The following is a 25943-nucleotide window of genomic DNA, read 5'->3' on the forward strand; positions in this document are numbered from 1 at the left end:
ATTCCCATAATTTATACAGACTACATGCACTCTTCTACTTCTCTAACTAGTTTAATTATCACCCTGCAAACAAGTGATATTTGCAACAATAAAGCAAGAGCACAACTACAAACCTATTTAATTAAAAAATCAGTTTATAAATAATGTAGAATCTTTCAAAATTTCTAAGTTATTGATTAATTAAGCAACTAATATTTGTGCTGACAGCACATTGCCATCCAGGCTCAGCACATCTTTGACAACTCTCACAAGCTTTTCTTCATTTTCTATGATTGGTTGTATAGCATTCTGGCACTGACTAATGATAACTCGGATAGATAGTGATTTAGACGTGGCGACATCACTAATCCATTTCTGAATTTCAAATACATCCAAACTTGAAAAACATACCAGTAAAATTAAAAGAATTTGTGACACAAATGGCTGCTGATCACTTCTTTTCAAAAGATTCATCACGGACTGAGTAAAATCTCCTTTTCCTGTAACCATGACAACAGGCATGATCAACTGATTAGTTATTGTAACATCAATTTTTTCCCATAGCTCACTGTGTGTGACACAATATCCATCTACTTCTATTACAGAAACACATTGTCTAATAGCAGTAGCAGCAGCCACACTTTCAGCCCAAATGTTAATCTTATTCACCCTTGATGCTGACTGTTCTTGCAGGACATACTTTGCTGCATACAGGTCTTTCTTATAAGTCACTTTCCATAAAGTTTCTGGTCCAGCAATTAATTTAGCCTTGACTTTGCAATACTTGAGAACAAGATGCAGACACTCAGTACCATACTCGAGATCATGTTCACTGCATCTTTCATATGCCTCACAAATTACATCATATCTGAAGGCTTGTGGCATCTCACTTGATACATGAGATGATCTATCTAAAGAACGAGAAAGAAACTGCTCTTCATCTGGAACCAAAACTGTGGAAACCAGTGGGCGTGTCATCCCACAAGCACCATGTATCCATGCTGTAGTAGCGCATTCATTCACTGTTCTTTCGTCAATGAAAGGCCGCACACCGTCGTGAATAATAACTACGTCCGGAGGAGAAGACGACAGAGCCTTCAATCCATTCCGAATAGATGAGTGTCGCGTTACTCCTCCAGCAACGTAAATCACTTTAGCTCCACCCCAACGAGAGAGGAATTTCCGGTTAGGATGCGTAGGCCCGGGTAACACAACGACCACACCCTTCACCCATGAAATCTTCTGGAACACGTCCAATGCGTGACACAGTAACGGCTTATTGCCTAAATAAGCAAACTGCTTCGGAGTACCAAGATCCATTCTCGCTCCGCATCCAGCGGCAGGCAAAACAACAGCAACGGTAAAGTTCATCCGGTCTCTAGAATAACGCATGCGTAAATCGAACGACGAGTCTACGAAGTTGGTTGCATCTGGACGGGAGAATGGGAGATACAGCAGGTTTGTACAACCGTATAATGTCTACTCGACAGAAGCGAGAGGGCTCTGTAGTTCCCATCTCTTACCAAAAGTTTCTGTGGGTTCAGACGAGGTAAGACGCGTACGCAATATTCTACTCCTTTGTTCTTGAATAGTAGAGAAGACACACCGCGATATATTACATCTCTTCTTCATTTGCAGAATGTTCCAGAAAGTCAATCCAGATCCTAAGGAATGTGAACGCGCTTGCTCTGTAAACCAAATTTCACGTCATTACTTCTTGTGTGTGTTTCACTGATTGCTCACCTTTCTCACATCAGGCTCTAGCGAGCGTCGTTCGAGACGGCAAGCAACACCCGTGCTTAAAGGGTCTCAAGAGTGTTTCTAGAAGGTTGTGCATTGAAGCTGCGTTGCCTTGTGTGACACAAGCGTGTGCAGCTATGCTAAAGCAGCGGATATCTCGAGATAGACTCACTCCCAGCCTTATTAAATTGCTATCCACGCTTCACTGGATTCTCCTTGAGTCCCCACTTGCCGACGATCGGTATCAGGTCAAATTTGAGACGATTGAGGCTTTTGTTAAAGAAATTGTTCCTTGCATTGATGATGTTGGTAAGTGAAACAGCTCGTAGCTAAAATAGCATCAATTTGTCATCATACGTGTTGTCTATCTCGTCATCTGGCGTTATTGGCAATTCTCTACTTTATGGCATTTTTGGTTTGTGCCAACTGTCAAGCATTTCTAATAGACTCAATGTAGGGTCTTCACTGCAGTATTCCTTGTGAGCTGGCTTTTCTTACATCTAAAATTCCAGGGAATCTGCAGAACAAGGCGTGGTCAGTCTCTTGCCACCTACTAAATTTGTAGCCGCTGGGCATGGATAAAACATGAACAATGGGTATTGATCAATGGACTTTGCCATCTGCCTGTATTTCCTTAGTTTCTTTCCTTTAATTTACGTATATCTACAACCACATTTGTTACATGCAGCATAAACCTAGCATTTCACGCTTCAGTAATCATAAAGCACCACTACTAGACAACAAAAATGCATGGACCTGCCAGTTTGTTATTTTTCAGAGGATGTTTTAGTATTTCAACCTTTTCTGACGGTAACAGAGAACATCTATTTGATGACATCAGCAAATACATAGGTGTAGCTAGTATAGTAGTCATCCTTCATGAAATTATGGTTTACATAGATATGACAAGATAATGGATTTTGTAGACATGACAGGAACTGGAAATCATTTGTTATGCTGTGTAGTAGTAGCGCCATGTAGGTTGGCTCACTAAAAGTATTTTAATGACCATTGTTTATCACTGATGTGAATGAAAACATAAGACACACTTCAAACAGAAATTCTCTGGAACTATTGTTATACATTGTATGATTTTGTGTAGATGTTGCCAAGGATCTTGTTGGAACAGGAGATCTTCGACGAGGAGCTGAACCAATATGGGAATGTTTACAACGACACCTTACACCAGAAGTTCCTTTATTGAACTACCTGTATCGATCAGATCCAGTCCCATCTGACACGCAAAGTGCTGTGTCTTCAATCAGCGGGGTTGGAGTGGAGAGGGTGTCTGTCTTTGACATAGCAGTCATGCGAGCTGTTGGTACAACAAGCTGGCCAGATTGTGCAGTAGAATGGGCACTGAAATACCTTTGCACTAAAGTAATCAGAAGCAAGATAAATAAACAAAGCAAACGGATGGGAGTTCCACCTTCTATTCATATCTCTACGTCTTACTTAGGAAGTCCAGGTAGAAGTAGTCCTTTGCATCAAAGGCTAAGGAAAAGCCAAAGTGTGGAACCAACCATAAAATCGGAGAAAGATGCTGCAATGGGCAGTTCTGAATTAAAAGATAAAAGACTTGTTGGTCGGACAGAATCAGATAGTTCAATAATTGTTGCTCATGTAAGAGCCAAGGAGAAACGAGAACAAAGTTTGAGCAGTGAAAGTCCAAGTATTCAATGCTCTAATCCACTGCTTAATGATTACGCAGAAGTCGTATCTACAGTGCTGTATGGTAGCTCACTTGATAGGCCACAGCAGCGAAAACAGAAGGCACTCAAGCAGCAAGAGTCATCTGTTGTCTCAATGGATGTGAGAGATGAAATAGATTTGTCATATTATGTAGCACCTGATTTGCGGCTTAGCATCCCAGCAATCTTTGATGTCATCACTTATCAAATTCTGTGGAGCCAGTCTGCATTCAGCTCTCGTGTCTATGAAGGAATGCTAAATCTCATTCGGGAATGTCTATGTGTTGGCTTTCAGAGCTTCTCGTCACGACATCCCATTTCAGCAATAGATACTGCTGCTCCCTATAGTATATCTTCTCCACCTCCAACACGATCTGTGAGCTATAATCAAGAAGAAGAATTCCAGTTTCTACGTAAGGCTCTCTGGACAGTGCTTCTCTTGTTGCGACATCTTGGCTGCTGTGAACATGGTTGCAAATATGGGATAAAAGGAAGGCAAGGTCGAAGATTACATGCTTTAGTATCAGAATGTCTTTCAATGATTGCTCAACACAATTTGTTAGAGTTTAAGAAACATATTCGATGTATTATTGTTGACAAGCCTCTGGTTGAGGTTCTCTCATGTCTCCATGCTTTCTTCTGTTTCTGCACCATTGAGAATGACACAACACTGCAGAATTGTGTTCAATCTTTATCTACATTGAAGACATCTATTCGAATTAATGAAGAGGGAGGGGCAGGCAGTTTTGATGATTTGTCTCATCTTCAAATGAGTGACGTGCAAATTCCAGTTGGATACAAAAAGGGAAAGGAGAATGTCGAAGTAGGGATGGTGAAGATTGTATTATCTCATTTGACGAATAGATTAATGACAGAAGATATGGGAAAACCGGCTACATTTGTAAGTTTGAAGTTTGGCATGGAAGAGGGAGATCTCACAAAAACTAATAAAAATAGGCCTTTATAGTTAATTAACAGAGCATCTCATGTGCATTGGCTTTATGCTCAAGTCTGTCCTTATCATAAAAATAGAAAGGATTGTTTTTTACTATCATGTGGCACAGTCAATAGTACTGTTGTTCAAACCATCAGGAAGCAATTACTGGAAGATAGTGACACTTGAACAGTGTAACATCAAATCTGTTTGCAGAAGGCCAATTTAGTAGTGGTCAGAGTACTGTGTTGTTGTAATCTTTATTTATCTTTTCAACAATACTAGTCTTTAAGGGCAGAACTTTCAGATGAAGAGACAAAGAATATGTCTGAACAGTGCATGTGGTCTTTCACCGATTGCTTCTTGTTGGTCTCATAGATGACACCTTTATTATGATGTCAAGTAACAACATTTGAATTCTCTTGTTAAGACCTACTTTTGAGGTTTTGGTTCTGTTTTTGTACTTTTGAGGCTTTGGTTCTGTTTTTGTGAGATGTCTTCTGTAATTAAGTAAACATAGACATACAGGCAGGAATTTGCAGTCAAACAAAAACGTGGTGTACAGAGTGGCAGGTGGACTGATAGACAAGTAGACAGACACTGAGATTGACAAATAGATTAACTGACTTGTAGTAAAGTGTCTAAGGACAGAATGCATATGTAAAATGATTCATGTGCCATTCTGTCAATTATTTTAGGGAATCTCGCAACAGTTTTGTCTCTTCATCACATATTTAAATGCCCATCATGACAAGCTCCTAAAACGTGTTGCATTTGCTTCTCTCTTTAATAGCAAGCATTTCAAGTCATGTTTTCTTCAAACTAAAAAACTCAGCAGTCAATTAAGTGGAGATTTGGAGTCATTTGCACGACCCAGCACTGATTTGCCAACTTCGCCATTTTCCCAGAACACTGCTAATTCTGATACTCCTCGCATAAACAGGGTTCAATCGGCAAAGAAGATGTGGAAGAGACTAACAAAGAGCAAATCAAAGACGAAATCTTCAATCAGTCAACGCAGTATAGATCGCAGTGCAAGTTCATCATTCCTGCCAGGAAGGAGGAGGCATATCAGTATAGGCGAGTTAGATCCTCTAAAGGCGGTTGATTTACAGTCAGTGCGGTATGGATTGAAGCAGTTCTCTATTCTCCTCAGTTGCTCAGAGCTTGGAGCTTTGCCAAGTAGCAATACACTTGCTGCTTTGCTGGACATGGTGAGAAATGGCAGGTCATTTGTCTTTGCTTGCTTAGACTGATCAATCAACGAATTGACTGTCTGTTTTGTGTTTCATTTTTACTATGATAATCAAAGCAATCTGTAACACTTATATTGAAAACTCAGTGAACATTGTTTGCATACATTAGAGGCAGATAATTACATTGAATTGCATTGAAATGGTACACATAAAACAGGTGGGTTGCTTTGCTTCTCGCATGTTGTTGCTCAGACATCTAACAGATAGATGATCTACTTTGAGACAAACATTGTTTGTCAATACTTTACATTTTTATTCTGTTTACTTAGTTACACACGTGTGTGTGTGTGCGCGCGCACACACACACACACACACACACACACACACACACCACATGTAAGCACATGGCTAAGGTTTATTGGATTTGTTGTAGTTTAATCTTGTGTTTACTTTGTTTATGCATTTAAACATTTCATTTGTTTGTATAAATATATAAACTACTTGGCAGACAGTAACATAACAAAACTTTGTAGAAAGGCAAATGTAAAATGATTTATATCTATGAATAACATCTGTCTGTGCAGTAATCTATAGATTGTTGTGTCAGGATGCTCCTGTTCTTCCAAGAGCTGCTATTTTTCTTGAATGTTCAAATCTCATTTATCGTTGTCGCAATGGTCATTACACAGTGTGGATGAATGCTAACTCTTTACGAGGTGCAGGACTTGCCATCAATATCTGGCACTGGGGACTGGCACTTGGAAATAAGCTTAGTGAGATCATCACATCAGAGAAGGAGAAGGAGGTAGTGGATTAGTTATTTGCTAAATGGGCAGTAAGATTGTGAGCTGTTATATCAATTTCGGTTGTAGGAGACTTGTTTGAAAAAGATAGATGAGTGTAGAGAAATGTCACAGTCTTTGGAAGGAGAACCTCCAAAGGATGACGGTGAAGTTTATACTTTTGCAGTTAACGTGTACTTGCTTGATGAATGGACTGGCATGCATGGTGTGTGTGTGTGTGTGTGTGTGTGTGTGTGTGTGTGTGTGTGTGTGTGTGTGTGTGTGTGTGTGTGTGTGTGTGTGTGTGTGTGTGTGTGTGTTCATGTTCATATGTGCAGGTCAGGCAGTTTAGGTACATGCATGTATAACATTAGTCAGGCAATGATTAGTTTCTTAGTAATTGTTTCTGATTATCTTCTGACTTCATTGTTTGATAGGTGAGAAACAGTGCCCTGCTGCACTTCGAATGATTTGTTGTCAGTTGCTGCTGGAGATTACTGCTTTTCTTCGTGAGTGTCCTCGTGTTTTCTCACGAAGAAAGAAGAAGTCAAGTATTTTTAGCTCAGGGCAGTTCAGCCCCAATTACTCGACTCGTTTTTCCAGTTCCCGGACAGCAAGCTCTCGGTCTGGACGGGATGGAGATAGGTTCTTTGTTAGAAGGCCAAGTCACAGTCCTGGAGTACAGAGTGGTCGTCAGGCAACTTCTGGTATGCACTAGGGACACACACACACACAAGTGACTGAAGCACTTGCAAGTACATGTGCGTACATGCCCGTATGGTACATATGTTTATTACATAGTTATTATGAATGCACATATGGTATGAAGCATACACAATAGTGATACAGTATTAGACGTATTGATTGTAACAGTGACATACTGAGATGAGCAGAAAAGACTTTTGCTGATGACTTTCATGTGGACAAATAATGATCATGGATTTTTAGTAAAGCAAAAACGCATTTGTAGTCCATGCCAACTGTACTATGATGCAAGAGTGAAACAATCTGTTTTATGTGACATGTTTGTTTTCTGTGTACAGAAAGAGAAAGAGATCGAGAGATTGGACAAGAGAAAGAAATGCGTCGTCATGTTGACACAGGCATTACTGAAGCTGTTCTTGTTGGTCCAAGTAACATGGGAATGTTATCTGTATTGCTCACTTCAAACGCTTCTGCTCCCTCATCTCTTTCTGTTTCCAGAGAAGGACGTCGTCTTAGTGCAGCATCCTCTATAGCTCATGGAGGAGCCACATCTGGTGTCAGTCGTCGTATTGAAAGGGCTGTGAGTTTCAGTGGCAAAGCTGGTCCTGCAATTGATGCAGAAGATGGTTATCGGCGTTACGGCAACAGACATTCAAATCGTCGTAACACATTATATTATGACGTGGATCTTGCCAGTTGTTTGAGTGATGGAAGTGAAGATGATGCTGATGGATATCTTAGTGATAGTGAAAAGTATGGGTCTGGTCAGAATAGCAGCTTTCTTCGGTCTGAGCGAGAAAACTTCCCATGGATGTCTGTTATAGCAGACATCATCAATGGCATGTCAACGTCCTGTAACCATGAATACTCATGTGAAGAGACATGTGTCAGGCGACAAAAGAAGCGTTGTCTGATTTTGCTGGAATCTTTGGAAGAATTATATGGCCAAACAGAGAAACCAGAGAAATATCGTAAAAGGAGTGAGGTTCAGACAGGTCACACAGAAAAAGGATTTAGTTTTACTGAAAGTAGTCAATATCAACTTGGCTTACGAGACAGCGTTAGTGGACACCATAGTCTTACCCATTCCATCGTGCAGCATTCAATAATTTCAGAGACATTGGGTCTGTCACGTGGTGGGCTTGGTCTATCTGTTAACTTTGATATCAAAACAGAACGATATTCAGGAAGAGCAAGGGCACCAAAACTTTCTACTGTTATTCACAAGACTCTTGGCACAATTGCCAACCTAGCTATTGGTGGTGTGAGCAGCCGTGGTAATGAGGATGACGAAGACGTAGAAGATACAGCACAGCCAAGGTTCAGACAGTCGAGGTTACATGAGCTTGAATCACAGGGATATGATAATGATGCAGAAAAGAAATTTAATCAGGAGAGAATTGATTACTTGAGAAATCAGGTTATTTCATTGAGAAGTACTAAAAAAGGAGTGATTCTAATATTGATATATTGATATATGTTGATATGTGTTGAGTCTGTTGTCTTAGGGGCTTTATCTAACGTTTTGTTGTTACACATTTTATTGCATCTTTATTTGATGCTAAGTTTCACTTCCGTGTGTGTCTGTTCGTCTGTAATTTTTGCTTTTTTGCATGTCCACCCATTAAGTTTCAGACTGTTTATCTTCTATCAATCTTCTCTGTCTTCCTATCTCACCTCAAAAACGTGTTTCATTGTATGCATTCTATGTCTATTTTAGTTCAGGGAGGTAGGTGGTTTAGATGCACACGAGTTCTCATATGTTTGTTGTTACCGAGGTGACAAGCAGACATTTGATGTTTTGATTGTGTCTAGGTAATTGGTCTTTGTCACTGTGGCTTCTCAGCATATATTGTCGCTGCCCCTGTTCTTCCTGAGTCATTGTTTCAAGTGATTGTGGACAGTGCATGGAACATGCTATTGGATTCCAATCATGACCTCAGCTCATCAGCAGCTTGCGTTTTTCTTCTTGCATCAGCCAAAGTGGGGAAAGCAGCAGAAAGTAAACTGATGGATTCTTTGGATAGTCCAGACCCATTGACACGTTTAAATGGCATTGCCAGGTCAGTAGCGTAATGTATAAGAGCTAGCGTTGATGTTGTATTGAGCCATCTGTTTAATATGCAGTTTTGCGTCAGATATACATACATTTGTACGTTTTCAATAAGTGAAATGTTGTGATGTAGGTTTGGTGTTTTGTGGGAGAACCGTTACCAGGTGTGGCCTAGAATGGAGAAGGATGCCCAGAAGAAATTCAAAGTTCCTCCACTGAATATCGGATTCACATTACCATCACCACCTCTTGGATGTGCTGGTGTGTTACCTCCTGACACACCATGGAAAGTGCAGAGGGAGACAAAGAGTGGACAAGCAACTGGAAGCAAGGTATGTCTTTTTCATCTTGAATGCACAATAAAATAACTTGTGTGTCTATCTGTTTTCTCTCTGTCAATTTGTCTGTGTGTGTACTTGCTGCTTTTGTGGCTTGCAGATTTTATGCTGTTGGAATCAATCTTTTGTTGTTGTGCAATTCTTATTTCTTGTTCAACTATTCATACTCTGTATTTGCTATAGTGGGTACTGTATTGTGGATTATGGGGACACATGCATTAATCAAAACAGATGTCAGATTTTGTTTACACGAGTAGTTTATTGACAACTAGCTTGGGATATGTGCACACTATTGCTTATACAAGTCAGCCTGATGTAATGCACTTGTTTCATCTGCCAGAAATTAAGTGCTCTTGTATTTGGCTTATTACCAACATGACAAAGAGCAGGAGAACATTGCTCTGCCTTTCCAAAGATGTTAACATGCGGCGGGGCACGTTAGCACAAGTTGCCTTCTGGTGCTGTAAACATTCTCTCATTTCATATACGTCTATTTTACTTTAGCTGTATGCAGTTCTAATGTGTCTGCCATGATTTACACTTTAGTTACATGCATTCTTGGGTCTGTAACTGTTCTTGCTTCAGATGGAAGATGGAATTCAATCTGTCAAGGAGAACATTGAGGACACTAGAAGAGACACTAAAAAACAAGGAAGGCAAAACTTCAACATGCGCAGAATTCCGATCATACAGAAAGCTGGAATTGATTCCGCTGCTGTAGACGTGGAAGGTTGGTTAGTTTGCTAGTAAATGTTTAATCTTTATTTTCTATCTTTGTAGGAATCTGGTAGTTGTGAATTTATCTGCTTATCTTTGTGTAATGTTTGTTTTCTTGACTTGATCGTTTGCATGTACCTGTTCTCTCTGTTTGTGTGCATGTGTACAGAGAAGTACTGCCTTGCAGTGAAATGGCATTTTTGTGTACAGAACCAAGTCTTCTAGTGTTTAACTCGCAGTGTGTAGGAGGATCAATGAACTACACAGAACCAGTTTATGTGTGTGGAAACACAACGATCTATTTGTTTGTTTGTCTATCCAATTGGCTGCTTGCTTATATATGTATCTATTTATTTATTAAATACATACTTTCAAATTTGATGACTTTAACAATGGAAGAGCAAACTACACCAGTAAAAGTTATGATCATTAGGTTAGCATGTTTCTACTTGACAGTCTCCATTGATCTCGCATATTTTATTTTGTTCCATTTTGTTCTCATATGCTCATTCTTTCACTCAGGTGATGGTTCTCATGATGTTGAACGAAGTCGTCATTATGCTTTGTTCCCTGCTGCTATCTACTCTGCTATTCCACGGCTTATTCAACTATTGGACGCTGCTGTTGTTGGTGACAACACAAACACAACAAGTGAAGCAGTACAGCAGTGTTTATCAGTTTGTCTGTTCGAAAACACTTGCTGTTTAGTTGCAGAAGCAGTTCAATGTGTTATCTGGAAATGTCTTGTTGAAGAACCGGCTCTCTTCTTCAGACCATTTCAAGAGAGAGCTGTGAAATCTGGGCAGCAGGTCAGGTTTAAATGTGACAGACACATTTACCAGTTAATAACGCAATCTTTGCTGACACTGAGGTTGCCATAGATAATCACTAAGGGATTGGAATGGTTGGACGTAAAGTTGAATGTTTGTTCATTTTTTTGTAGTATAGCTTTACATTGCTGACGTGTTTTCTCTATTATGCTGTGCTCCTCATACATGAATAGCTTTGTGCTTAGTGTTTTATTGCTATATTAGAAAGAAGTTGCTTTTGTGACATCAGACCTTGTTAATTAAGTTTAGGAAATGTAAGGTACATTAACTTTGAAACAAAGCAGGTCAAACGTGATGTGTTGAATAGATAGGATGCCACTGGCCTATGTAGTCATGACATAAAATACTGCAGTTCTTAAATGTTGACTGTAAGCATTTAGATGATAGTGATATTGTTTTATGCATGTTATTTGTTGACTCTGTTTTGTTTCTTAGACTTTCTGATTGTGTAATCTTACATTTTGTTGTTTCTATGATTTGACATTTCAGGGTGAAATTCTTCAGTCATTGCGTTGTTTGCTACTGTACTTTCCTGTTCTTCCTCCAGCTGCAGCTCAGTTTGTCTACAACCATATGATGGGTGTTATTACGTATTATGCAAGTGGAAAGGGTCGTCTGAAGGAGAACTGTCAGGAGATTGTGTCCGATGTGCTGTCTGTCATATGGCAGGTTGTGCCTAGTGTGAAGGGACTCAATTTGAAGACTTTAAAGGAGCAGTTGAAGAGAGAACAATGTGATGTAAGATGATTGGTCATTCTATTAATTACAGGAACTCATTAATCATAACAAAGTCATACCATTTACCCATCTACGTTGGTCACTTTAGATCATGCTGTAAACAACAAATATTTACAAGAAAATTCTGTGTTATTAAATTGTCAAAATTCTTAATAATGTTGCATTCTTTTGTCTGATAAATATGAGATATTTATGCCAATGACATCAATTGCAACAACAACAACAACATTTGTACCGTAGTAGTAGATAGCAACGACAAAAGTCTTAGTACTGCCATGCTCAGTTTCAAGTACGTGGGTAGTGCTATTTCTTGGATGGCCAGACTACACATCTTCTGTACCAAGTGTCTTTCATGATCAGTCTCATGCAGGCACCGTTCACCAAATCATTACCACCATACTCATAATACTGTGACTTGGAGAAGGTACACATGTAGACAGTAGTGACCACCTGATACTGTCTATATTTCCATTTCACAGGCTGAAAGTATCTTGTTTGTCAACTACTTGCTATGTGTGGCAGTAGTATTTATGTTTTGTGTGTTGTATAGGTGACTGTTCTTATTACAGCTCGCCAGAGTACTGCCAGAGCTCTCTGTGTTTCGTGTCCCTCATTACATGGTCAGGCAAATGGTGCAGCAAATGTTGCAGTGATTAAGAATGTTGAATCTGACCATACATTTCAAAGCATTGTTGAGGCAGCAGCAAAAGATCTGAAGTTAACAGCTAAAGACTACTACTTAGAAGATCAAAGAACTGGTAAGCATTAATTTAATTAAGCTACAAGCACAAAGATGTGTAACACTACAAGTGGCATAGCACTCTGAAACAACTCCCCACCTGTGTGTGAGGGGTTGGGGTGGGGTGGGGTGGGTGTGGGTGTTTCTATTTGTATCTAATACGTCTGTGGCTGTTTGTTTGCCTGTTTGTCTATTTGTCTGTGTATTTGTTTGTCTCTTTCTATGTATGTATGTATGTATGTATGTATATATGTATGTACGTATGTTTGTATGTACCGCATGTAATACCTCATAGAAGAGCATGCTCTTCTAAGTGAGAGTTAGCAGAAAGTGTGAACAAGGCATTATGCAACTCTACTACTGACATGCCCCTGTAAGTGAGGTGGCCTTGGAAATCTTGACTTTGGCGCTTTTGTGCTTGAGCAGTGAATGTGGTGTCATGTGCAGGAGATTAGAGTTTTTCAGAACAATGAACTTACACAGGTCAAGTGATAGATGAATACATAGCCTCACACAGAAGGTGGGCAATGAGATAAACAAATGGATAAATTGCCAGACAAATTCTCAAGCTGAACTTAATTAAGTGTTGCAACTATATGTCTGAATGTAATTGGTGTATTAATAATTAGCTGCTGCACTTGTTGATCATCATTATGTTGGAGATCATTATTTCCATCGAAGAGAGTCAGAGTCACAATATCAACTTAAACTTGTTCCAATTAGCAATCAGGATGCAGAAGTAGAGGAGAAGAAACAGAGATTTGTTAGTGAATTCTGATTGTTGTTTTTATTGTACAATACTGCTAACATTGTATGTGTACAGGCTTTTTTGCATGCTCAGTCAGAACTGTGTCGTGTACTTCATGCTCACTCACTAATTGAAAGTTGTGTGGCAGCAGAACCTGGACTCATTTTGAAGGGAATGACTCCCACAGAGGTGAACTGGTTGTGATGTTATGTGCAGTGTTGTTTTTTACTGTTGAGTTGGCTGTTTCCACTACCTATTTTAACATCTAGTTGTCACACTAACAGACTGATGAGTTGATAGCTAGTTCCAAAGCCAGATATGCTAAAATTTGTGGACAGAAAACGTAGCATTTATTGCTTTTAGTCACAAGACCTGTTTTCACTTTGTAGACTTCTTTGCACAACTAAATAGCACATGTTGTGGTTTTAGTACTTACAACATCATCTGGATATCTTGTATGGAGACTTGTCTCGACAGTCATCGTTTCCACGGAAAGCTCTTGAGTCAAACTTTGAACTGTACAGTGGTATCAGTGGCAGAGTAAGTAGTGCTTATACTTGTATGTCTTACCTGCACTTTCATATGTAGTTTTTGTTGTTTGTGTGTCAAAGGTTTGATGAACTGCTCTGTCACATTTGTTGTATTTCTTGATTGTTCATGATGTATCAATCACTTTGTTTTTATCTGTCAAACCATGTAGATGCATTTATCTGTTGCTATTTTCACAACCATACACAGGCTACAATTATTTGTTATGCACTTGTCATTTTTTAACTGCGTTTGCAATAAATATCTAGATTATGTGTTTTTTTTTAAATGTTTCTGTTTGGTTTTGAGATTGATATGATAAATGTTATAGGAACTATTTGGAGTTGATCTTCTTCACAAACAAGTGTGGGTAGAGTTTATCTGGAAAATGTTTCATCACACTCCTGAATCATTTCCTTGGGGCAAAGATGCCGTTCATTTTCTGAATGTTATTAATGGCACTCTCCTACTTCACTGTGAAGACCAGTCGATGCTTCGACTCTGTCTTTCTTGTCTTCTCGGTGCTATTCGTAAATTTACTCATCTGTTTCCACGTGAGGGTTATGCACATATCATTCCTACTATTCTGCGAGTTTATGCTGCTCACTCGGCATACAACTTTGTTGTCAAGAGTGTGGAGGTGAGTGAAAAAGTTAGAGAATTTGCATTGGTGATCAGAGTTAGCAATCTGGAATTTGTATCTGATCACAATGTTTCTGATTGTTATTTGATTTTGCTGTTGTTCGTTTGTAGTATTTTTGGGTGGAATGTTATGCTGCTCATGGATGTCAATTTTTACTGGAGGTTAGTATTGTCTTGGTTGATTGTACAGTAGTATGAATGTGTACGTTTTACTTTTATTACAATGTAGATGTTATCAGCTGCTGCTCCTCTGTTAGTTACAAATCGTGTCCCATACTTTGGTCAAGAGCAGCAGAGGCTGCATTCACAATACAAGGTGAGATTGCATGGCAACATAACATATAGACTGGTTGGTTGAGATGCAGGCTTTGCGGTTTGTAGGTTCTTCCAGTTCATCTTTATAGCTTGTTGAATTGTCTCGAAAAGAATGAAGCTGAGGATGTGTTGCTTTTGGAGGAGATGATAGCGGGCAATAAACAGGCAATGAACACAGAAGAGAGGCAAAGGAGTATGACACAGGACAGTATCTTCAGCAACTCTAGTTCTACATTAGAGGCAAGATGCTTATCTAGTTGATGAATAAATAAACCAAGAAGATGCAGCTCTCCTGAAATGCCTTAATTCATTCGTGTATAGTAATACAACATATTAAGAGATCTAAAAGTCACATTTATTGAGATATGTATCTTTCTAGTGCAACAGTCTAACATGTTGACAACAAATACATTTCTCCGGTTCTAAAAACTAATGCAGTGATTAATGCCATGTTGTTTGTACATTTAGGAAGACAATAACCAAAATAGATTTACTATGGACACTGCATTCAGATTGATAGTCTCAGTCATCACCTTTGATCCAGAGTCTCTGCGTGCATCACAAATGCTGGTATGGTATTGTTGTATGCACTTCTGTTTTGTAATTTATTTGACTTTTGTACAGTATTTACTTGATGCACTGATGCCATATCTTTTGAGTGGCATTGACAGACAAACGCTAGCGAAGTACGCACAATCAATGCAAGTTCTAATCACTGGATGTTCATCTCTTAAAGAGTAAGAGAAAACACATCAAGAATGCATGCTGTGTTGGTTAAGTTACCTGTTTCAAAAATATCATAGGACACTGTGACAGCAATTCTAGTACACTCAAACCTCCCTAATCCGGACAGTATGGGACCAGCTACTGTCCGGATTCTAGAAATGTCCGGAGGATAGAGATAGCTAATGCATGTTATATCTTTGGAATCCGAGGCCTTTTTATGTAAGGTTTGGTGAACGTTATACCAGTTCTGCATACAGTATGCGTCTAGTGTAGAGTACACACTTGCACTACACCGTAATGTACATGTGCACTTTGTTCTACAGTTACACATACGTTGCATATACACGTTCACCTAGCTCTGGCACGTGGTTATACAGGGAGTTTCTTGGCAAAATGCTTACCCTCGGAGTCCCAAAATCTGATATGCACTGGGAAAAAGGGTCTGGGCTAGGGAGATGTCTGGATCTTGGAGGTCCGGAATAGGGAGGTTCGAATGTATGTCAATGTTTACATAGTAAACGTAGGTTAACATCAGGAGTAGCAGAGGATTGCAGAAGCTTTGTAATGTTAATAATAGGTAGAGGTGGAACTATGACGTATTGATACAAATGACTGTGAGAACGTTGCATTGTTCGGTTAGCATTGTATAGCCGGTAGCTTATCAATATGAGTAAGCGCAGTACTCATTCGGCCCGACTTGAAGCATCCCTCACTCTTCCTCAGTCCCCGGGAAGAAATTGCTTCGCTTCCGGACATTTCAATTCGCCTGCTTCTGGAGCAATACCATCTTGTTCCCACCGGTTCCAGGCCGGAACGAATGAAGCGACTCTCCGCTGTTCTTTTTCCTGCAGACGGAGGGAGCTACTGCAACCACCGCAGAGCCGGCAGCACCTTCATCCACGCCAGCGGTGACAGAAATGCCTACCATGGTCACGCAGATCGACAGCGCATTGCTAGAAACTGTGATCCATTCAGCGGTACAAGCATCGGTAGCTGCCATGTCCGAAGCCATCCGTCCTGTCCTGAGTCATTCAAGTTCCAGATCAGGCTCTGCCTGCCACGCCACAAGGGAGGGCCGTACCCGGACGCGGAGTCGCAATCGTGGGAACTGGAACGACAGCAGCCGCAGTTCTCGGTCATCACCAAGGTCACGATCACCACGCAGACGACGGTCCAGATCACCCAGTCACCGTTCCCGCACAAGATCAAAATCACGTTGTTACAGCCCTCACACTTCTCTCGGTTACTGATCTTGTGCAGCATCTTGGATGCTTTCTAGGAGGACAAAGAGGAAGATATTAGCAGGTGATTATGTTGACTCTGACGTAATACTTACTGAAGTAACGACCAACACTGGTGGGGTCCCCATGGCAACGAAAGCCTCGGTCTCCGGTCCAAAGCACAGAAATGTCCGCGACATCGGTTTGTGGCTTCAGGCTTGGTCTGCATACGCAGCGACAGTCTTACTAGCGGATCCAGCTCGAGATTACGAACTTATCAGCTACCAGTCTATAGTCGCCCAAGCTAGTTCGGAATACCAAACTTCAGCGTGGTTAAAAATACGATAGAGCCTTTCGCTATTTCGTCAGCAGGTCCACGGGTGTAAGATGGGACACGATCAACCACCACCTATGGGCTCAGTGTTTCACAGGTCACGCAGCAACCTCTGTCGCCTGCTATACATGTGGCCAGCCGGGCCATGTGGCAACAGACTGTACTCACACCGACTAGTCCTTTCGTCCCCCAGGCGAGCAATCGCACCTTCCCGTAACATCTCCAACCCCGCTTCTGGCAAACCCGAAATCTGTCGTGCCTTCAACGCTGGTCGATGCAAGAACCAAGCGTCACCAAGCTTGTGCAAATACTGACACGAATGTTTTACCTGCCACGGCGATCACCCAGAGGCCACATGTTCCCGCATGGGCACCAATAAACAAGCATAAACCAGACACTCCACTTCAGCCTGAGGTTTTTGCAATGTCACTACATAATCACCCTGATCCCACGTTTGTTGAATCACTGCTTTGGTTGCTACGTCACGGTTTCAATCTTGGCTACACTGGTGCATGTTGCTTTTGTTTATCGTCCAATCTGAAGTCGGCACTGGAGCACAAGGTCATTGTTCAGCAAGGGCTCGATTTAGAATGTGAACGCGGCCACATGGCTGGCCCTTGCAAGGATCCCCCACTACCAACTCTCCAGTGCTCTGGCGTAGGTGTCGTTCCAAAGAAAAACGGTAGCTGGAGACTGATCATGCACCTCTCCACTCCTCGCGGATTTAGTATTAACGACAGCATCGACCCGGAGGAGTATCATCTGCGGTACAAGAAAATTGATGATGCCATTGCCTTCGTGAAACAGGCCGGTCAGGGTTGCTACATGGCGAAGATGGACTTGAAACATGCCTTTCGTCTGTGCCCAGTCCGCCGAGAGGATTGGGACCTATTGGTAGTCTATTGGGAGGCCAATACTACGTCGACAAGCGCTTACCCTTTGGTCTACGCTCTTCACCAGCACTATTTAATCAAGTAGCGGACGCGTTTGAATGGATCCTAGTAAACGAGTGCCACATTAAGCATGTTGTTCACTACCTAGACGATTTCTTCTTTGTCGAACCAGGTAACCCCACTTGCCATGCATCCATGACACGGGTCAAGGACAAAGCCCAGCAGCTGGGCGTAGTGATGGAGCCAAGCAAAGAAACAGGCCCAACTACAACTATAACTTTCCTAGGCATTGGACTTGACTCAGAGGCGATGGTGGCTAGGTTACCTCCTGAAAACTGAAGGATCTGATGAGTGAAATTCCCCAATGGCTGTCACGCCGTAAGGCGACCAAGTGCGATTTGCAACCAATAATCGGCAAGCTTAGTTTCGTATACAAGATCGTTCCAGCTGGCCGAATTTTCCTACGCCGACTCATCGACCTGACCACCTCCGTTCGACTGAGTCATCACCATGTCTATATTACCAGCGAAAGTAGGAAGGATTTCCGGTGGTGGTATCATTTTCTCCCGTCCTGGAATGGGGTGGCAATGATGTTGGATTCGCATCTCTCCGCTGCAGCAGATATGGAGCTCTACACAGATGCGTCAGGTTCACACGGCTTCGGCGCATACTACGGGGAGCGTGGTTCCGCGGTGACTGGCAGGCGCATCAGACGCTTGAATCAGGGAAATCCATAGCATGGCAAGAATTGTTTGCCGTTGTCGTAGCCGGTCTGACATGGGGCAAACACTGGGCCAGCAAGCGGGTTTTGTTCCACTGTGATAATCAGAGCGTAGTCGACGTGTGGCAACACGGTTCAGCCCGCTGCCCCAATCTGTTGGCACTCGTCCGTTGCTTGTTCTTTATGGCAGCAAACAATAACTTTACCGTCATTATTAGACACATTCCGGGCTCTTCTAACGTAATTGCTGATGCATTGTCTCGCGCACAGATGCCCAAGTTCCATGCATTGGCACCTCTGGCAGCACCACGGCCGACTCCACTGCCTGCGGAAGCTCTCACCATTGGTCTCCCGGACCAGCAGTGACATTCTTTCTAAACGAAAGCATCGCCACCTCATCACGACGCACTTATAAGGCAGGCATGTCACGGTATACAGAGTTCTGCAGGCAGAGGAAGTGGTCACCATTTCCAGCTTCAGAGTCCTCTCTCGTTGAGTCTGTCGCATCAACAGCTTTTGAAGTGCAGTACCAGACGCTGAAGGTGTATCTGGCCGGCATCAAACACCATCATCAACTTGCAGGCCTGCCAGACCCCATAGCAACTTCCATCCGCCTTCCCCTCGTGCTCCGAGGCATCAGACAACGCGGACTTCAGCTACCTTCTAAACTGCTGCGCCTTCCAATCACTATCAAGATCATGGGTGAACTAAAATGTGCTCTGCGAGAACAGCTTGACTTATCAACCGACGACCTTCGGATGTATTGGGCTGCATTTACCACTGCCTTCTTCGGCTTTCTTCGATGCTTGGAATATACGGCTCCAAGTCCCAGCCATTTGACAAGGACCGAACGTTTTTACACTCCAATCTTACAATCGACGCCAACGGGTATCGGCTGCACATCAAGGAGTCTAAGACGGACCCGTTCCGCTTGGGCGTAGACCTATTTCTTAGCCGATCACACCATTCAGTCTGTCCGGTAAAAGCGTTGGAAAATACATGGCCCATTCCAGATCTAGAGCATCGGATCTACCGTTATTCTCACACGCGGATGGGTCCTTCCTCACCCCTCTACATCGTACCTCTATGCTTCGGTCTTTACTACACAAATTGGGCTTCAACGAAGACCAATACTCAGGTCACAGCTTCCGGATCGGAGCAGCAACAACAGCAGCTGCAGCTGGCCTGCCAGATTGGCTGATAAAAACTCTTGGTCGTTGGCTGTCAGACTGCTACCAACGATACATCCAACTAAATGCCAAGGCTACCTCTTCTGTGGCAAACGCGCTCGCAAAAGCCCACATTGCGACAGACTTCCATTGTGGTCCGCTGACTGACAGATTTGCTCTTCTTTTTTTTTCTATTTCTTGTTAATCACACTTGGTCACGATACACGGTTGGTGCTTATGTTGAATTTGATGTCTCAGACTGTATTTCAGTGCACTGGTACACACGCAGTCTACTGGCTTTCTTTGGGGTAGCGTGCCATTTTTTGGGGGTGGGCCCTGTTCAGGGCAGTCTTGGCCAACATTACGAGTACCTCTACTCAGGTGGCAACATCAATGCCACTAACATCTTCGGCTCAAGCCAGTTGTCTCATGTACGTCATTCAACAGAATGGGTTCTGTGATGGTGTGTTGAGCCTCCAACGTCAGCTTGACTGACCTCTTGGGCTTAAGTACATGGTGGTTCTATCGGGCGTCAATCCTCCAACGTCACCCCGAGTGACCTCTTGGGTTCACGCCATTTGTTGGAGCAGCTCAGAGTGTGAGCTGTCCACTCTGGTTAACCCAGCGTTCACAAAACCCTCACAACCTGGCACGTTGCCCCATTGAAGCCCCACACTGTCTCGTGTCTACACGGTATCGCAACTAGCAGGCATGTTACTTACAACATGGTAGTGCATTACAAGTGATGTTAAGTGAAATTTATGTTTCAAAATTAATTTCTGTGGTAATTGAATCACATTTTGGTGCTCAACGTAAGGAAGAAATGTTGTTCAGAGACAGTGCCTGCTCATAGTGGTGATTGGATAATATTTTTAGTAGTTGCAATTTTGTTGATAAAATGTCTCATTGTTGTGTGTGTTGTGACAACGATTTTTTATTGTGGTTGGATTAACTACAAGTTACTGATTTTATTGAGGATGTTTCACAATGGAATTGAACCTCTTATTCTGTCTATTGCTAATATAGTCATGCTGTTGGAGCCAATTTATTCATTTACGTGATAGTGTGGCTTCATATTCATTTTTGTTTTTAGAGCATTCTCACGAGCTCGTAATACAGGTGGTAATGCCAGTACATTTGCTCTCAACTCTCCATTTGCCACTCCTCACTCCAGCTTGCATAATTTCGGCCACAGCACCCAACAGGTACAACCTTCACAGGCAACACAGCAACATGGCAGCTCCAATACTTCCCATTTAACAAATAAGTTAAGGACAGGACGCACAATGAGTTTAGACCCGGAACTGATAACTAGACCATCTAACAATAGTGCTAAGCAACGATACAGTTTGTTGCCCTCTGTTCAACTGTTTTCAAAGAATCAGGGAAGCAGTGATAGGACTGCAGCGGATCATGAGAGAGCTAGACAACAAGCAGCAGAGGAAGGAACTCTGCACAGAAGTCGAGCATTATCTGATGAGGTGGCAAAGAGAAAGGCGAATATGGACAAGCAGCGAGAGGAACGGTTGAGAGATGAATTTAGAGAAAGTAGAGACTCGTTATTGTCTGTGGCATCAGAGTTCATTTCTCATAGCTCCAAGACTCATGCAAGTCGTCGTCCTATTTCAATGTTGAGAGATCCAAATGATTTTCTGTTATTGGGACCAACCTGCCATAGTGTAAGAAAGAATTTAATTGCAGTCTATCTCTTGGTTTGTTCATCACCTGCCTGCATGCATGCATGCATGCATCCATGCATGTTTCTGTTTGCCTCTCTGCATGCTTGCCTCGTTGTCCATCATTTTTGTGTTTACCTCTGCAGTTGCATAGTGTCTCAACTATTATGCTCTTTGTTATTCAGTGAACATCTTTGCTTGTCTGTCACCTATATCTTGTTACATTATCATCGTTTGTTATGGTTGTTATTTTAGATTCTAGCTAATGTTGCTAACTCTCTTCTTAAATTGGCTCCTTTTGATCCTTCAACAATGGCCTGCAATGGATTGAAAAAGTAAGCAGATCTTTCCTCACAACCAGACTGCACAATGATCTTACTTTGTCATGTTGCATATGTGATAGGTATATGTTGGAATTTCTGCCCAGCACTGCTGAGATAACATGGTATGTAGACTTTACAGACAACGGTTATCAAGAGGCCATGTATAAGATCATCAGACGTCTCTTAAAGATATTTCAACATCTAAATTTTAAGGTAATTTTTCTTTTTTTCTTGGTTATCAGGCAGATTATACGATTATGCTCTGTGTGGTTGTGCATATGTTTCATACATATGGTTATTTTGCATAAGCACATATTTCATAATATGTGTTTTGTGTAGATGCCATTGGATTGGGATGCTCTTTCGGCTCTACTCAAAGGTCCAATGAAAGTTCAAACTTGCATGATCGGTGTCACTTTCTTTCTGCTTATGTGTCTGCCCTGTTATTCTTGTTGTTTTTTTTGTGTAAGTTTGTCTCATATGTATGCATGTAAGTATGTATGTTTGTATGTATGTTACTTTGTTCGTATATGTATCATTGTATGTATGTATGTATGTATATGTATGTATGGTGCTGACTGTCTACTATGTGTTTAGGTCCTTATTTGTGCATGCAGAAACAACCTGCTCTTGGCCACTTGCCTCCAATGAGGGTAAATATTTCAGTTGTGATGTTTGTATGGAATATCTATTTGTCTGCTAACATTGCAGTGCTGTTTTTTTATTTATGAGCAGGAGTTATGTCTGCCTGCTTCTTTGCTTTTGTTTGTTTTTCTGTCTGCTTGCATGCATCTGTTTCAGTTGACTGATGTAACTTGGAGCTCCTCCTTGTTCTGATGTTTATATATGTTGGTCTTTATATATGTAAATCTTTATTTGTATGTGAGTTCTTATGTGCCTTTCTTTATGAATTTTTGTGTTTAGGAGCTGATTGAGACTGTTGTACGTATTGTCACACGCATTCAAGGAAGTTTGTTTAGTGGCATATCAAATAATAGTGGAACAATGACAAAAACTGAAACAACGACCAGTCAACGTCACTCTGGTGTGCCAACACAGAAAGTTCCATTCTTTAGAGACGAGCCGCCACCATTCTTTTGTGAGTCAGTTGTTCGCCTTGTCACAATGCTTATGATGTCAATGAAGGACCAACACACTCAAGATCAGTTTACTTTGGAGAAAGTGTGTGGGAGTTCTAAAGGCTTTGGTGAATTAAGTAGAAATTCTGCAAGAATTTTGAGAAGTCTTTTGCTGCCTCTGTGTATTCGTCTGGGATGCGGAAGGAGTGGTAAGAATCGTCTGTATTTTTCATAATGTAGGGATGTTACCGTGTTTTTGTTGCTACCATTGTAGTTGCAATATACATGTACTTCCGGTGTGCAACTAATTGTGTTCAGTTTGTGTGGATTTGTTGTTACTGTTTATCTTACTTGTATTTAGTTAACTTAACAGCCTCAGTGTCAATGTTTTGTTATCTAATATTGCAGATTGGCCAAAAGCTACATCTCAAGATGTTCGCTATGCAGTCACCTGCCTTCTTCGCACTCTTCTGTCAGGAGACAATACAACTTCAGGAATTCAAGGGGTTACTCTGCGACCATTGTTAGTTGGTGCTCTTTCTACTACCTCAGAAGCAAAGGCTGACCAATTTCGAATTAAAGATGCCACAGCAGAACAGCCACTAGATGAGAAAGTAGCAAGAGTTGTATTTCACGGTAATATGAAGATTGTGTTCATTGGTACTATGGTGATAGTTTGTTGGTTTTCTGTTGCCGTTGTTTGTGGCTTGTTATCAATCACTGTTCTTCATGTAGGTCTGAAGATCATTGTTGCTTGCTTTGAGAAGCAGCTGTCATCTCATTGGCATCGAATAGCATCTGCAATAAAACAGTTTAGCAAGAAGCCCTATTCAGGTAAGTGACTTCAACTTGGGATTTGCTATTCATCTGTAACCAATTTGCTTATTGTGGACTTGTTATCTTTCATGTCCTCACTGTATTGCCCATTTCTTGACATGTTGATCATGCTTTGTGAGTGCTAAGGTTAAGTTTTATATGCTAAGACGTTACAACACATAAACTTGAGATTGAGTTTGTCATGCTCTGCTAAGTAGAAAGTACTGACAGCCAACTCGGTTAGTACATCCAGTCATGAAAACGTTATTCAGGGTTGCAAAAAGGCACTCACTAGAAAACATTGTGTTTTCACGATTATTATTGATTGTTTGGTTTGAGCATCTATAGCCATTGATTTTTAATCTTCATCTTGATTGATGAAATTGTTGGGTGTATCTAGCTGTGTTGTGAGCTTTGTGACTGAGGGAATAGCCGTTTGCTCCATTGGAAATGCAAGAAATGGCATACCAATTATGCTGTTTGTAGTTAGTGTCTTAGTATGAAAAAAGTAAATCAAAAATCCCGTGCCCTTACGATTGCATGTGCATTTGTGTTCTATGTCTATATCACAAGCTTACTAATTAGTGTACTTTGCCTCAACAACAACAACAACAACAACAACAACAAGTGCTAATGATGTGATTTGTATCTTGTAGACTGCCAGCCGTTCTGGAATTTTCTTGAATATCTCACTAAAGAGAAAGGTCCTCTGTTTATCCAGCTCAAAGCCTTTATTAGAAGCAAGGTAGAGTATATGCATGTCAGAAATTAATTGCTTGCAACACTAATTGATTGATTATTAGCACCAAACAAATTGATTTCTGTACCATGTTTGTATCATGTGCATCACTGTTTAATAATTTTTGTAGGTGTCTCATCCTCCTTCTGGTTATTATGACGTTGCAAGGAACATTAACTTGCTTATGAATAAGGCTGGTGGAACAAGAACTTGCCATGGCAGTCTGTTGCAGCAGTTAGCTATGGAACTAGCAAAAATCAATGATCTGAATCCACCACAATGGGATGCTGACACTACAGACATTGTTTCTATTGCTGCTCTACAACCACCTCCTAAAAAAAGGAAAAAGATAACCGCTCCAGTCATGGTTAGAGACTGATATGTCTGTGTGTCTGGTTGTTACTCTATGTTGTGACAATGTCTTATTTTGTTTTGCTGCTTGATGTGCCGTATCTTGCTGTTTGCTTGCTTTTCTGTGGTTGGAATGATTTTGTTGCTCTGAAGATTTGACTTTGTTTTGTGTTGCCTAAATGTATTGTTTGTCACATTTCTTACTAGGCATCTCCTTATGTACAGAGAAGTGTGAGTACTGTTGATGCAATAGAGGAAACTGCAGATATTGACGTAGGTGTTGACAATGCGAAAGAAAGGCGTCCTCCTGGCATTCAACGATTTGTATCAGAACCAGGCCCTACTCGTAATCGTGCAGCAATTCGAGAAAGTCTGACTGGCAATGACTCAAATCTGAGAGTTCGTGTTGATGTCCACCAACCACTGCTGTCTCCAGTGCTTGAACACCAACCAAGTCACACACTTTTGTCAACATCTTTAGTTCAGGATGATGCTGACAAACCGCGGTACATTGGATCCTCTTTGTTAGACAGCAGTTTGAAAGGGAAAGAAGACAATGAGAAGGCAGCACCACAGTCACATGCTGTTGGTATAATCAATAATGGTGGCACAATGGATAGTCCTACAGCAAGTGCAAGCTCGTCAATCCTCACTAGTGGTCATGGGTCATCAGATGAAATTGATGTATGGCTGTGCACAGTTGAAGGCTTAGCTCTAAAACCACCAACTTTGAGACAAACAATATCAACAGAAAGATCTGCTGCTGACAGTCAGTCCCAAGCTGTGAAGCACAAGGCAGTTGCCCAAAAAGAAGAGTCACGGAAACGACTGGTCAAACAAGAAACGTTTGATTTTGATGACAGTCCTATCGGACATCAGGCTGACGAGGAGGTGTCGGAAGAAAAGAGTTCATTGTTGGAGTTAACTGATGTTCCTGAATATCAGGACATGGCTTCACTTGTAAGACATATGCTTTTTGAAAATCCAGACATGAGAGAATCTTATCTGTAAGAATTTATATATGTACAATTTAAGTAAATTCAATTTTATAAGAACAGTAGGATTTTAGTATAAAATGTTATCTAAAGGAAAATTCCAATGCTCATTCTGCACTATGTGCTAAATATAGACGGCCGTAGAGTGTCACGTGACTAGGGCATAAGATTGCATTACGGGACGGCCAATCAACGTGTCGCACGTGATATCATGCAACGTCTATGA

At 41.3% G+C, this 25943-nt stretch overlaps 2 protein-coding genes across 2 annotated transcripts; one reads left to right on the plus strand and one right to left on the minus strand.

Moving 5' to 3' along the window:
• Positions 1 to 6: 6 nt before the first annotated feature.
• On the minus strand, positions 7 to 1371 carry LOC134196185 (D-ribitol-5-phosphate cytidylyltransferase-like). Its single transcript, XM_062665258.1, has one exon. The coding sequence runs from the start codon at positions 1369 to 1371 to the stop codon at positions 181 to 183; it is 1191 nt and encodes a 396-aa protein (XP_062521242.1). The 3' UTR covers positions 7 to 180.
• An 83-nt stretch (positions 1372 to 1454) lies between these two features.
• LOC134196782 (protein unc-80-like) lies at positions 1455 to 25873 on the plus strand. Its single transcript, XM_062666002.1, has 36 exons — positions 1455 to 1528; positions 1618 to 1669; positions 1737 to 2028; positions 2822 to 4311; positions 5043 to 5558; positions 6148 to 6345; positions 6413 to 6488; positions 6760 to 7029; positions 7366 to 8447; positions 8843 to 9090; positions 9214 to 9412; positions 10004 to 10148; positions 10658 to 10786; positions 10844 to 10944; positions 11455 to 11703; positions 12254 to 12461; positions 13072 to 13205; positions 13266 to 13379; positions 13620 to 13730; positions 14050 to 14358; positions 14472 to 14522; positions 14590 to 14676; positions 14742 to 14915; positions 15144 to 15245; positions 15300 to 15412; positions 20832 to 21417; positions 21670 to 21749; positions 21818 to 21950; positions 22077 to 22116; positions 22335 to 22390; positions 22662 to 23025; positions 23225 to 23452; positions 23552 to 23650; positions 24289 to 24377; positions 24502 to 24738; positions 24930 to 25873. Exons 1-36 carry the CDS (start codon positions 1455 to 1457, stop codon positions 25731 to 25733), a joined length of 9240 nt encoding a protein of 3079 aa, XP_062521986.1. The 3' UTR covers positions 25734 to 25873.
• The last annotated feature ends 70 nt before the right edge of the window (positions 25874 to 25943 follow it).

Source organism: Corticium candelabrum, chromosome 21 (genome assembly GCF_963422355.1).
Source record: "Corticium candelabrum chromosome 21, ooCorCand1.1, whole genome shotgun sequence".
Taxonomy (NCBI): domain Eukaryota; kingdom Metazoa; phylum Porifera; class Homoscleromorpha; order Homosclerophorida; family Plakinidae; genus Corticium; species Corticium candelabrum.